This window comes from Acanthochromis polyacanthus, chromosome 12 (assembly GCF_021347895.1).
Source record: "Acanthochromis polyacanthus isolate Apoly-LR-REF ecotype Palm Island chromosome 12, KAUST_Apoly_ChrSc, whole genome shotgun sequence".
Classification (NCBI taxonomy): Eukaryota; Metazoa; Chordata; class Actinopteri; family Pomacentridae; genus Acanthochromis; species Acanthochromis polyacanthus.
Genome location: NC_067124.1, coordinates 5,594,254 through 5,608,492, shown reverse-complemented (window position 1 = coordinate 5,608,492; position 14,239 = coordinate 5,594,254). Strand labels below are relative to the sequence as shown.

The 14,239-nt window shown below is 39.0% G+C and overlaps 1 protein-coding gene and 1 long non-coding RNA gene across 4 annotated transcripts in view; one reads left to right on the top strand and one right to left on the bottom strand.

Moving 5' to 3' along the window:
• The window catches only part of cdk14 (cyclin-dependent kinase 14), a 247,189-nt gene that overhangs the window by 99,307 nt on the left and 133,643 nt on the right, over positions 1 to 14,239 (top strand). For all 3 annotated transcript variants that reach the window (XM_051956814.1, XM_051956816.1, XM_051956815.1), the window contains 2 exons: positions 155 to 249; positions 3,450 to 3,512. In XM_051956814.1, coding sequence (XP_051812774.1) covers positions 155 to 249; positions 3,450 to 3,512 — 158 coding nt within the window. The remainder of the gene's footprint in view (positions 1 to 154; positions 250 to 3,449; positions 3,513 to 14,239) is intronic.
• LOC127536449 (uncharacterized) overlaps positions 1 to 14,239 on the bottom strand; it is a 333,094-nt gene that overhangs the window by 300,994 nt on the left and 17,861 nt on the right. The gene's annotated exons all lie outside the window — the stretch shown is intronic.

Sequence of the window (14,239 nt, the reverse complement as noted above, 5' to 3'; positions counted from 1 at the left end):
GTTTCTCTTTGTGTTTTAATCTTTTCTTAATCCTCTGTATGGAGTGAAGCATTCTAATGATCCGGCTAATGAAGGCATAGATCATAGCAGGTCCTGTGGTATCTCAATACGTCCTTCGTATTAACACTCTGTCTGTTCTGTTCCGTTCCTGCAGCATCTCTTCTGAAAGGCCTGAAGCATGCCAACATCGTGCTCCTCCATGACATCATCCACACCAAGGAAACCCTGACTCTGGTCTTTGAATATGTGGTGAGTCTGCACACTGAGATCACCCATATGGAACTTCGATGGGTTGACCGTAGAGGTCTGAAATTAGATTGGGAATCTGTTTATAGCATTCAAAAGGAAATGAATCCATGGTTTTTAAAGAGGAACAGAGGTCAGCGTTCATGTGTGTTTCTTGAGTTTGATTGATTTGACCTCAGCGCAGGCTCACTGATTGAGTTTCACTTTTTAATACTCTGCCCACAGAAACTTGAGCTGTGGATATTTTGATTGGCATACTCTCGGTTATAGGGCACTTGAAGAATGTTAAAGCAGCAAGAGCTTTTTCCACTCTTTGCTCTGTACCATAAGGTGGCAGCCAGATCCACGAGAGGCTGGTCAGTCTGAGTCTGCAACAGGAAGCTAGGGGACCATTTTATTGGAAGGTGGCTGTTTTAGTTTGTTTCCACAACTGTCCTTTTAAATACTGCGGACCAAAATGACACAAATTAATGTTTTTTTGGCGTATTTATGGCCTGTAGGAAAACTGTGACTTAACAATACTGCTAACCATAATATTATAATAGTATGTCCTTTCCCAGTATGCAAGGTCAGTACTAGAACTGATTAACACTCATTTGCAGTTGGTGAGTCAATATTATAGACCAATTTTAGATAAACACAGTTAAATACTAAGCAGTTGGTAACATGAAAGTGCGGTATAAAAAAGCCAGAGATACACCAATGAGGGGTCAACAGTGGTATATCTACCGTCAGTGGTCCAAGGAGGACCAAACCATGAACCAGACATGGTGTGAGTAGATGTGTTGAAACAAGTCTGATCTGAAATAGTTCTACTTTACAACTCACAAGACTTGTGCCAGATACCACAGGCCGCCCTCAGAGATCTTGCAGAGATCCATGCCTTGACAAGTCAAAGCTGCTTTGTTCGGAACATGAAGCACTGACAGCATGCTAGACAGCAGTGATCATGACCAAAGTAAATGTTGTCATCAAAATTCTTACTAATAAGCTCAGTATCAATGTATCCATGACTTCTCAAATACTTGACTACATTCAGAGCAAGCTTTCAATTCTGTTTGCACAAATTTTTTTTGTATATATTCTAGATGTAAACTCTCAAGCATTGACTGTATATACAGACTAACAAACCCTCTGTAAAATCACCCAGACGTTTCCTGAAGGGCAGTTTTGAAACCTAGCGTGGTGACTGTCACCATCTTGGTAGTGCCTGACTCTGCTTCACTCCCAGCTATTCCAAAAATGAGCATGAGTGAAGCTAAGGTGGTGCATGAAAATGTCTCAGGGCTATGTAGGCACCCACCTGTCGCTCAGCACCCTCTAATGCAGTTTTAATGGGCGAATTGTAATTGAATTCACCTCACATGTAGTTGTCACAGATATGGAAAGGAACTATACAAACCAACACTGCATTTTGCACCAGGCTGTTAACATGCTTATTTCTGCTGTAACATTAGGTGTTTTAACATGGGGGTCTATGGGGATTAACTAGCTTTTGAAGCAGCCTCAAGTGGCCATTCAGGGAACTGCAGTTTTTGGAACTTCTGTGTTGGCTTCATCTTTCAGCCCTGCAGGTTCCTCATAGCTCTCAAGTCCTGTATGTATTGACACCATCCACACTGTTTCCACCATATTACCTACAGTGTTAGTTGTTGACAAGTAAAGGATAACTAGTCTCAAAGTGCTCCCTTGGACTTAACAAATAAGCCCCTGGAATATTTATTACCTGTTTCCCACCAGCTATAACTACCAAAACGGTGATAAGCAGAAGCTCTAAAAATGAATGTCAGCTCCTACCAACAAACACATTATCAGTCTCTGCATCTACTTTTATCTGTAGTTTGTTATAACTTTGGAAACTAGTGCAAAGTTTCTTGTGAGGCAAAAAGTAGCACCAAATTGTGCAAACGAAACAACCCTTTTAAGTTTTCACCTCAGAGTCCTAGACAAAAGTAGTTAACAGAGTAACTACAAGGTTCAGAACAGTCCAGATCCTCTCTTATCCCTTTCCATGTAGCAACTGACAGCAGTTTCTGATGGTCACATTTATATTCAGGTCGATCTTTGATCTTGAAGTGCTGAGCGAGGCCTGATTCTCAACCAGCTTACTCAGCTTTCCTTCTCTGCTGCATTTAATGAGACTGAAGACAGCACAGTGTCCCCTATTGGTAGATATGACACATGTCAAGTTGTCAACTACTGAGATGTGAATGGAGCACAGCATGTTGCAAAAGAATGAGAGAATAGATCACTTTGACTTCAGAGCTTAAACAGGGAGATCAATAACCCATCTGAATAGAATCCTCTCTGAATATACATATCTTTCACTATACACTGTAAATCTTTCAATTGTTGTGCAACACTATCTTTTGACTATGAGAGATTATTCACTAATTCATTTATTAGTTCAACTTGCTGTGCATTGGCTTTGTGTTTGATTAAAATTCTAAATTGCAAGCTGTGCAAATGTGCTGGATCGCTTTTTTAAATGTTGATATATCATCTGGTTTTTAGCGCTGTAATTACTCTGTGCTGTTTTACCTACACAGCCGGAAAAATCAGTTCATTGTTCTTCTCTCAAAGCTAATGATGAGTGACAGGGGGAGGATGACATATGTAGAGAGAAGGGACAGACAACTGATGGGGGGAAACACAGACACATATTATAGAGATAAAAAGCGAAGAGATGGAAACGGAGACAAAGAACGGGGTTTTGAGTAAGATGGACATGCATGTCCATGTTGAGGCATTTGTGTGAATTATTCAGCAGCAGGGCGCTGCTGGTGTGGGCCACAGTGGGAGATATCAGTACGATTTCTGAACCACTGCATCCTCCATCCACAAATCTGCTCAAAGCACAGGGGTGAAGGGCAGAGCAGTGCTACACTGAATGCATTTCATATGAGATAGTTTTTCTGATGGCGAGGACATCAGCTCAGATAGTACACTCTACTATACAATGAGCCAAATTCCTCCTCCTGACATAGGGCAGTACATAGACTACATTGTCGAACATTTTCTCACTTATAACTGACAGCAACAGCAACTGATTTTTTCTTTTGGAAATTCCTCATTTTAACCAATTACAGCCTGTTCTGACTCATATTTAACACAACTGACACTCAGTCACCGTAACGTTGGGATATGTTGTGTCTTTAAAACCCTTCTATTAACATTGTGCTGTTTTGGCATTCATTTTTCAGCACACAGACCTGTGCCAGTACATGGATAAACACCCTGGGGGACTCCATCCAGACAATGTGAAGGTACAGTATGCATATTTATACTGGATGTTCAGAAAATTTGTATAACAAACACATTGTCTTACAAGCTAGCCACAGTTGCCATTTAACCTTGAAAAGGGTGTCTAGTGTAGTGATTATCAGAGAGGGGGTCATGGCATCCTGGTTGCTGGAAAGGTGCATCTGTGGGTTTGCAAGCTCATTAAGTTATTAAATGGAAAACGGTGCTTTTTTTGAGGAAAAAAACTGCTGTTATGTTAAACTGATCATGGCAAATCAACACCAGGCTTTTATTATGAACACCTGTACACCTGTTTGTTTGAACAATGGCGTTCAGTGCATAAAATAATGAAGATACAGACCAGGAGCAGTTATGAAGGGGCACAGCTACTACAGACACTGAAGAAAGAGAATTAAGCTTTGGGTAATGAAACAGTTAAGTCTTCGTGGTCATTCAGATGGGAGACGGCATAGAAAGGCTGACCCTGTAGTAAACAGCTTCCAGGATGGTGGTTTCCCGGCACGTATAGTCGAACAAGTCAGGTCAGCAGCTACATTAATTTTAGCTTATGAGAATATCACAAGTGCCTTTACAAACAGCACACAGTCATCACTGACCAGAATACTAATATTTATCATTTATCCAAACCAGAGTATTTAAGTCGGCTTCTGCTGCAAATTGATGCTACATACGGACTAATTCAGTCAAACCAGACCCAATAAAATTGAAGATTGTACAGTTTCATTTATCCAAAGTGACGTGTATCTGAGAGTAGATACAACACAAGCAAGGATCTAGTCATTAGAAAATGACCTGGATGAGAGCCATAAAACAAGTTCAAATGTGTTAATAGGGCCATGGTGTCTACAGGCAGTGCAGACGTAATAGGACTTTTTATTTTTAAGATTACACATTGTTTTATGAGACATGTTAAAAGTATTTCAATGATGGCTGATGGTAATAAAGTTTGCTGCTGAACATGAAGCCAAACAGAACATAGCTAACATTAACCGTACTCTCCGCCTACCTGCAACAATATTCAGCTACAGGAAGACTTCTTGGTAATGACAATATCAGTATCTTTGAAAAAACATGCATTTGCTTTTTATGTGGCAGAAAATGCACCAGATAAATGCACAATTATTAAACCAGTGATTTTCCAAAGGGAAAAATCCACAAATTCCCTTTGTCTTTGTTATCACCATAGAATATACTATAATTAAATTATTTAAATTACACTCAGGAGATATGGGCTTCATTGTCCCACTAAACTTGCTTAAAATATTATTGAATAATACATTTTGTTGAATTCAACTGAAACACATGTTGACCTACTTGGAGTTGCTTTTATTTAGTAAATGTGGTCATTATTTAAATGCATGTTTTGTAGTTAATATGTAACACTGTGGTGAATGCGACAAAAAGTGGGGCTCATTTGAAACACTAAGGGCACCTTTTTGGCTTAGGAGAAATGTTTGTATCAAATTTAAATTAAACAGTGACCATCTGTCAAACACCAGATACATTAACACTTACATGTTTCATCTTTTTCTTTTTTCGGTGCTGGTGGGGGTGTTAGGATGTTTCATCATGCGGGGAGGTGACAGTTCAGGCTTTGTTAGACAACAGCTTGTACCTTTACACTAAGGATTTACAAAGTGTTTTACATATGTGTTTCTCCTGCTGACAGCAGCCACACGCATGAATAATTTTGGATAATTCTGAGAGGACACAGCGAGGTGTTCCTCGGCTTCTGCTGACTTAGTGAGTTATTGGTGCGAGTCTTGAGCTGTGATTTCTAATTTGTTGATAGGCCTAGTGTGGCTTTGTTCCTGTGAAGTTCTGTGATGGATGCTGCAGTGAGCTGCTTAGCATAAATACAATGGTTATAATAAGTCATCACAATTCTATTGATATTTTCTTCCTTTTGGTGTGTTGTAGTATGGGGTGAATGCACCCTAAAATACTGATGCTTTAATTATCTCAGTCATTTCTCAGTTTGAATTTAATTTTCCGCCTCGCCGCCAGCAGAATTGACCTGGCATGTAGTTTACAATACTGTATATTGTAAATTACTGTACTCTGATGTCAACTGAAGCTGCTCCCTGCAGATCTTGTTTAGGACATCTATTTTCAAACTGAAGCATAAGTTATAATTAAAGCCTAGAAAAGTAAGGATCAATGTGAAAACCCTGGCTTGAACGAGTCTAACCAACTGAAGCTGTTATTTAATTCAGCTAATTCAAGACTACAGTGGAAAATAGTGTTGAAGATGAGAAATACATGCTATATAGTTGGCAATACACAAAGTTCACATGCTGGGTTTAGCTGTTTATCTCTATTTTGTACTTTCTGCTAATTTAAAAATCTGCAATTTGCAATACAAACTACCCATTTCTATGGAATAATATTTGTGTGTACAATAAAACACATGTTAAAAAGTCAGATTCAGGCTCAGTTTTGCCTCACATTTCCCCCCAGTATCCCAAAGCAAGCTCTAGGCGTCACGGTATCGGCCAAATGTTACAGCAGTGTTAGTTAAACAAACTGGTAGGAGAAGCAGGAGCAGGTCTGACAATAAAATAAACCCAGCATAATATGATGGCCACCCAGAGGTTCTTGTGTGTTTAATGGAAGAAGGTCTCATGCATTAGTACTACAGTATCTGACTCTGACTGAGTCACCACTCACAAACTCTTTGAGACCATTATTTTATTACCAGATTTAATTACACAAATCGCATCTCAGTTGTCATGATGGTTTGATTTTAACATTTTCTTTCCTAGATATCAGCAATCGGTTAATCCAAATCTCAGTGATGACTCAGTGTACCGTAATTATACAATAAAGGAGGATCCCAAGACCAAGATTGGAAACCTGTGTGTCTTACTGGTGTTTAAGTCAGCAGTAGCCACCACTGACCTGAACATATGCACCACAGGGAGGGTTCATGTCTGGTATTAGGAAGCTTTATGATTGACTGTGACGAAGTGCAGTCACTCAGATATCCTCCTATTTACTAATCAGCAACATAAAAGCTATTAGTGCCTCCACTGGTGCTAGATCAAATTAACATTTAGAGACATGCACTCAGACGCTCAGTGGTAATGTAATTAGTGGTCAAGAACCACAGAGATGTGTGTGTGTGTGTGTGTGTGTGTGTGTGTGTGTGTGTGTGTGTGTGTGTGTGTGTGTGTGTGTGTGTGTGTGTGGTTTCTAGGTGAAGATGTACTCAAGTCTGTGCTTGAACTAGATGATCCAGAGGAAAATGTACTAGAAACTGTCTTATTCCACAGCCCCATTAACTCCTCTCGCTCCATATACTCAACTGCAGTTTGTTAACAGTGCAGCTGTAATTGAACACAAGTGAGTATGACCTCATCGTGGCTGCTGCTGAAGTGCTCTTCTTATTAGATTATGCATAGTCAGCTGAAGGGTCGTGACTCAATGACATCTCCATAGATCAATGGAAAACTGACACCCACGAACCATGTCTACAAGCCCAATATCGGCTCGCTTTGCTCTTGTAATTACGTTACAAGGGAAGTGCCTGATAGCACTTTAATCATCAGCGCCATGTCAATATCAAGGACAGGTGATCACAGCAGTCATCTGGCACAGAGGGATGGAAAAAGCTCAACATCTGATTTTATTGTACAGCTCCTGGATTTTCCACCTAATTTCCCAGCAACCTATCCTCATAATTTCCTAAAACAGCTTTTTTTCAACCATAATTTACAAATAGTGTTCCATTTAGCACTTGATAATTTGGTTTAGATAAAAATGTCTTTGGTTCAAATAGTAATTGTTTCACTTTTGTTAGGTTAAGCCATTAAAAGGTAAAGATACTTGAGTTTAGATTTTGCTCTTTTCATTTTCTCAGCATTTTAAAGCTACAACTGTCCCCATCTTTATGTACAGTTACCATGGTTATGGGTGTTATTCTTGTCTATGACTGGCAAAGTGTTCTTGTTCACACACACAGTGTCCATTTCCCACCGCTCTGTGGTGATAGAACAGATGGACTCGCCTCAGTAAAACCAGTTAATGTGATCATTTTAAAACTCTGACTGAACAGAGCCTCTCTCTCTACATCCATCCTTCTCACCTAGGATGAGCATTACTGCAGGTACCAGCTCAATGAAAAGCAGCAACTTATTCAAAAAATATGGTTAAAAGATGCTTACAAGATGACTTGCTGTCCCCAGAAGCTTGGCAGAAGTATGATAATGATGTAAAGCACGCTTCCAAACTCACACAAGAGTCTCTCTAAAAGAAAAATGTCAAACTGTGACCAGGCCTAGTCTGTCTCCTGACTTAAATCCACCTTTGATGTAATCTAAAAAGAAGGGTAGACAACCCTCCAAGAAAGATCAGCTGAACATTGCTTTAGAAAGTTGGTATCCTCCAATCAAAAATGCTGGTCAACATATGAAGATTTGAAAAAGTAAAATAGTTTAATCTTAATAATGACTAGTGGACTGAATTGTGTTGCGTTGTGCTCCTACTATGGGGCATGCATCTTTAATTTAATGAATCTAAACTGTCAGTTTTTAATTTTACAGAAGAGCATTTGTTCAACAACTAAGATGATACTTTTTTAAGTTATATTTTTGGCCTATTTGCCTTTATTATATAGGAGGGTGGAGAGAGAGACAGAAAACATGGTAGAAGAGTGGAGGAATGACATGCAGTAAATGGACATGGGCTGGATTCAAACCTATGACCGCTGCATCTGGGACTACAGCCCCTGTTTATGGGTCACACATTTTGCCAGCTGAGCTATCTGGGCATCATATGATGATACATTAAATCATTACCACTCAAGTGATATCGCACTCACTTATTTCATATACTGTACAATGACCACATTTTCTTGCTGCTACTGTGAAAGCATAGCTGTGCACTATATTTATTGGATGATAAAACTCTCTGCCACTTGTTCATCTGAAGCATGACAACTTGTACATCTGCCTACAAAAGAAGTTGTCTGAGGGTAGCACTGCTATTACCAATTTGTTGGCGGTTAACTTGGAAATTCCTGACTTTACAAGCTGTCAGTAAGCAACTTCACTTCTGTTATTCTTCTGTCACACATGTGGAAAGAAGTGCTTAAAAGAACAGTGAAAACATTGATTTTTTTTTCCACAACAAAGCTTCTTCTATAGTCTGAAGAACAATCGCTGTGAAAGATATATTTAGTTTAACTGCTGACTTAATTTGATTGTTTTAATTAAAATGTTCATCCATGCCAGTGAGGGTTTCTACAAGTGTTTAAAGCTGAAAGAAAAGTATATTATTGCTTCACAGACAAATCTCTGATCCTATCGCAGTTAGCAATTTTAGCTAATATAGATTTTGTGGCTTTAGCATGTGCTAAGATGCCCACAAGCATTAAAAAAAATCAGAAAGCGTGGCTACTAAAATCTACAGGTGCCAATGAAGATGCTTTCTCCCAAATTTTGCTATTTTCAGTGATGTATCAGAAGACCTATATTTGCCCACAGGGGCCCTGCAGTACAACACAGCTGCTCAGTGACAACTCTATGCATATGTGCAACTTTATAGTCCTCTGTGGTCAGAGCCACAGCACACGTTGATTCTGTCGCTTGAGTCAGCCCATTAAGGACAACACTTTACTGATGCTTAGTGGAAAAGATAAGGGCTTTTTCCATGCCTACTGGCAGATGGTAGCATCTTTTCACACCATTAAACAACGCCTTCATTTTTTCCCTCTCCTTCACTGATTTTACCACTTTTGCTCATTTCAGCGCTACAATGCTTTGGGGATTTGTCAGTGAATCCAAAAGTGTGTGTTGTAATTGTCAGCACTGGCTGTGGCTTTGGTTTGAACTCAAATTTAGAGCATTTACATTCTACAGAGCAGTGGGTTGCTGATGTGTCACAATGTGTCAGTTGGTTGGTCAAAAGCAAAACACAGAGTCCTGGTTTTTCAGACAAAAAAGCAGAAGTCACAGAGTGCTGCTAGCTGCATGCGATGCTAGACTTGTTGATGGGTGGACATACAAAGCATCTGAATTTGACCTCCATCAATAGCCACTATTGCATTCTTTTCAAAAATGCACCTTTGTCAAATCAGATCATTTTGTACACACACCAGGGAAAGCACAGGTGCATTAATGATGGCTTAGTTTCATTAAGTGCTCCAGTATTTACTGTGCAACAACATAAAAGCAGGGCTTCCCCAAAGTGGAATGCAGCCACCATTAATACACCCGCTGGAACAAATCGACATTTCTGCAATAAAAAAGGTCTATGACTGGAATCCTTCCCACACCTGAACCCAGTTAGTTCATCACCTTCTGTTCAGATTTGCAGTCTGGCTATTACTTGGGTTTATGAGCATATGTAGCTGCAAAACTTTTGACATTTTCTTTAGCCTCAGTTGGAATTTATGTGTAGTACTAATTATTAGCAAATGTTATGCTTGCTAGTATGCTATCACACTCAACACCATGATAACTGTACCTCCTAAAAACCTGCACATCAGCTTTGTCATTGTGTGTATGCTGAATTTAGCATTTAGTTCCATTATTCTTGCAGAATTGCAAGCATAACCATAGATTCTCAGGCTTGTATAACTACAATTTAAACTTCACTTAGTCTTTCCCTCACTGTAGCCAAGTAAAATTTAAAAAATATTTTCTGTGACTGTCATTTTTGACTGTTTAAAAAGATACTAACAATGCATTTGTTGTGTAGAGTTCAGGGTTTGTTTATTGATTGGTCTTTATGAATGTCCCTCACCTCAATGCTCTGGTCACAATGAAAATGTCTCAACAGTTAAGTCAAATTGGGCAAAGATATCTATGCTTTCCAGTGAATAATTTCTAATAATTATTAGCCATTACCAGTATGTATAATTTTTCCCTTGAACATGCGATGAATCCAACTCAAGTTCCAAAAGTAGCAAAGAAAATGTCCCTTAAAAATGATTATTCTTTCATAAGATGGTGACTGACCTGACCTTTTTTTTTTATAATCATCCATTTTGTACCAAGAAATGTCAAAGTCAGATTGTCATTAAGGTTACAGAGCACATTGGAAACATTTTTATAAAGTGTATGCTCTTGTTTGTGTCGGCTATTTTGTTCTGCCACTCGTGGGGGTTAGACTTGTTATGCTGTGTCCCAAATCAGTCAGTCTTCATGTCTGAGTATTTTGATGCTTGTTAACTCAGCCTGTTCTGTATTAACATCACATTAAGGCTCAGTATCTTTCTTATCCTCCTGTGTTCTGAGCTGCTTTACTTTGTTTTTGTCCTAGTGACTCTGTGAAACTAACTATGAACCCCAGTGTACTGCTGTCACTTTGATACATTGCCTCATGCTTTGCTGCACATTGAATATCAGACAAAGGAGCCATAATCCACCACATTCTACTGATAGATAACAGAGGCTATCCAATCCACGCATGTTTTCGTAATGCTTATCATTAAGAGAGTTCTCCTTGCCTTGGGTATGATGGCAATAACTATTTCATTATTAGAAAAATGGCAGTGTGTTTATTGGTATGCTGATGATGGATTGTTTTTCATGCAGTAGGGTCACTCCTCAGGTGATAGATTATGTTAATGGCTGATTTAACTACGATCACACGGCTTATTTCTCCTGCAGTCAGGAACTAATAATGCATCATGATTAAACACAGTGTCACTGGGACACGCATAAAATAGAGAGAGATCTTGCTGGGCGTTTTCTCTTCAATGGAAGAGCTAGACTAATGAGCCAAAGCATTACGACCACCCTTGCCTTATGTGGTCTTGGTTCTTCACCAAAACAGCTCTAGCCTGCCAAAGCCTGGACTCTACAAGCCCTGTGAAGGTGTCCTGTAGTGTCTGGCACCAAGATGTTAGCAGCAGTTCTTTTAACTCCTGTACGCTTAGAGCGATTAAAGCTCAAGCTCCTCATCAAATCAGTGTCAGTAGGTACTCGACTGTCTAGAAGCCCCCCACAAATCTTACTGTTTTTGTTTATGGTCCAATCTAGTCATTGACTTCATCTGTGAGTGGTCATAATTTCTTTTGTCTCTGTGGTGTCTCTATATTCTCATTTAGGATGTGCCTGATCAGTATACTGTGGTAGGAGTCCTTAGACAATCTTGGATAAAAAGCTATTGGAGCATTTCTAATGGCTACATGATCATGAATTTCCCCAGTCAAAGTACGTACCAGAAATTAAGAAGTACAAAAATTCTACAGTACAAGACTGTGTTTAGCTACTTTGGGAGGGAAGTCATGTCTCAGAGCGTTTTGCAGCAGGAAACGCCGAGTCACTGAGACTAAAATTCTGTTGCTATGCAGCAAATGACAGGGTGATGTTAGACATTATTGGGACACTTGATGGATTTTACAGATGGAAACAGTTGCCACTTTTGTACATTGTTACCAGAATCATACAGGTGACTTTGATGAACTTGTTTTACGTTCACATTAAATACCACCTATATAGTGGGTGCAACCTATAACATCTTGTCCAATTTGAATTGAAATCTCCATCTTTAGACTTGTAAATCATCAAAACCAGCTCCAGGCTGTTCCAAGCTGTTCCAGCATTAACCATTATTCATTGCTACATTGAGCCATTTTCATTTTCATATGTCTTAATTAATTTGCCCAGCAGTTTGGTTGGATTGGACTATTGGCACAGTGGGACTGCAATGAAATGTTGACACCAATAGTCTCCAGAGAATTAACTCTATTGTTGCTGGTTTTCCTTCTATTGTAGTTCCACAGGCCGGTGAAATTGATGACTAAATCAGCCACTGATTGGTACAGAGTAATGATTCACATGTTCATGAAATCATATCTGAAGCTTCTGTTTGGAAGTTAAATTCCTGTAATACCATATTTAATATAACATCCCAGAAGTGTAGTTCACCCTAAATTGATTTCTAAACATGAATTCCTTTTATTTTATTTTCATTTATCCATACTTACTTTCTTTTGACTGAACTTAGTAAAAGTGATTCATGAATCTCTTGCAGTGCTACACCTAACAATTGCTCTTGTTATCAGTTATTCAGCCTATTATGAAAAAAAGAAATCACCACATTCTGGCATCATCACAATTAATGTTTGACAAACAAGCATTTCAAAATGTTCTGTTTATTCTCGTGTGAGAAAAGGAAAAGTCCTTGCAATCATTTCATTAGCGTGTGATCCATATACATTGTAAATCATTCTATGTTCATTCTGCTTACAAACATTCTGCTTGCAACCTTAAAACTGCGAGTTAGCTGTACTTCAGTTGATTAATTAATTCAGGGTTGTATGAGTTGTGAAAGAATAACATTGGCAGAGGTAAATTAACTGAAATGAGAAAACAAGTTTAATAAACTCATGATATTAAGTTGAATCAGCCAGTCACACAGAAACTGGATGCAGAAAGACTTTCCTTCCTTCTACATTTTCTTAAACAGTTTATTCTTAATTCAACAGTGAGAACTTAAAGCTTCAGTCATCTGAGGTTGCTCCTTTCTACAATAAGAGAAATGATAAGTTTACGAGTGTGGGAACTAAATTCACTCCTATCCTTTGGTTAGAATTGTTGTGAAAGAAACAGCCATCCCCTTTTAAACATATGTTAAAGACCCGCGGCAACATTCCACCGTGTCAATTTTCTCACACTACAACAAACTATAAATGCATCCTGGGAAGTCTGCTTATACAGTTGCAAGAAAAAAAGTATGTGAACCTTTTGGGATTTCTTGGATTTCTGCATGAATTGGTCATAAAATGTTTTCTGATCTTCATCTAAGTCACACCAATAGACAAACACAGTCTGCTTAAACTAATACCACACAAAAAATATGTTTTCATGTTTTTACTGAACACAATATGTAAATATTCACAGTACATGGTGGAAAAAATATGTGAACCTTTGGATTTAATAACTGGTTCACCCTCCTTTGACAGCAATAACCTCAACCAAACATTTCCTGTAGTTGTAGATCAGACCTGCACAACGTTCAGGAGGAATTTTGAACCATTTCTCTTTTCAAAACTGTTTCAGTTCAGCAATATTCTTGGGATGTCTAGTGTGAATTGCTTTCTTGAGGTCATGCCACAGCATCTTAATCGGGCTGAGGTCATGATTTTGACTGGGCCACTCCAGAAGCTGCGTTTTCTTCTGTTGAAGTGGTTCTGTTATTGATTTACTTTTGTGCTTTTGGTCGTTGTCCTGTTGCATCACCCATCCTCTGTTGAGCTTCAGTTGGTGGACAGATGGTCTTAAATTTACTGCAAAATGTCTTGATAAACTTGGGAATTTATCCTTTATCGATGACAGCAATCCGTCCAGACCCTGAGGCAGCAAAGCAGACCCAAGCCATGATGCGGCCTCCACCATGTTTCACAGCTGGGATGAGGTTTTGATGTCGGCGCGATGTGCCTTTTTTCTCCACACATACCGTTGTGTATTTCTTCCAAACAACTCAATTTTGGTTTCATCTGTCCACAAAATATTTTGCCAGTAGGGCTGTGGAACATGCAGGTGCTCTTTTGCAAACTTCAAACGGACAGCAATGTGTTTTTGGACAGCAGCTAACCCATGAACTCTATTCCTGTTAAATGTTTTACTTACTTGTCAACAAAAATGTTTATTACTGGCAAATGAAGGGAATACAGTTCACGCTGCAGTCCCACTCGTTACAATCCACTTTTCTGCTGCAAATCATTGGGTTCTTAGATTTATGATTCAGATTCAGAAAACTTGGTGGATGTGGATGT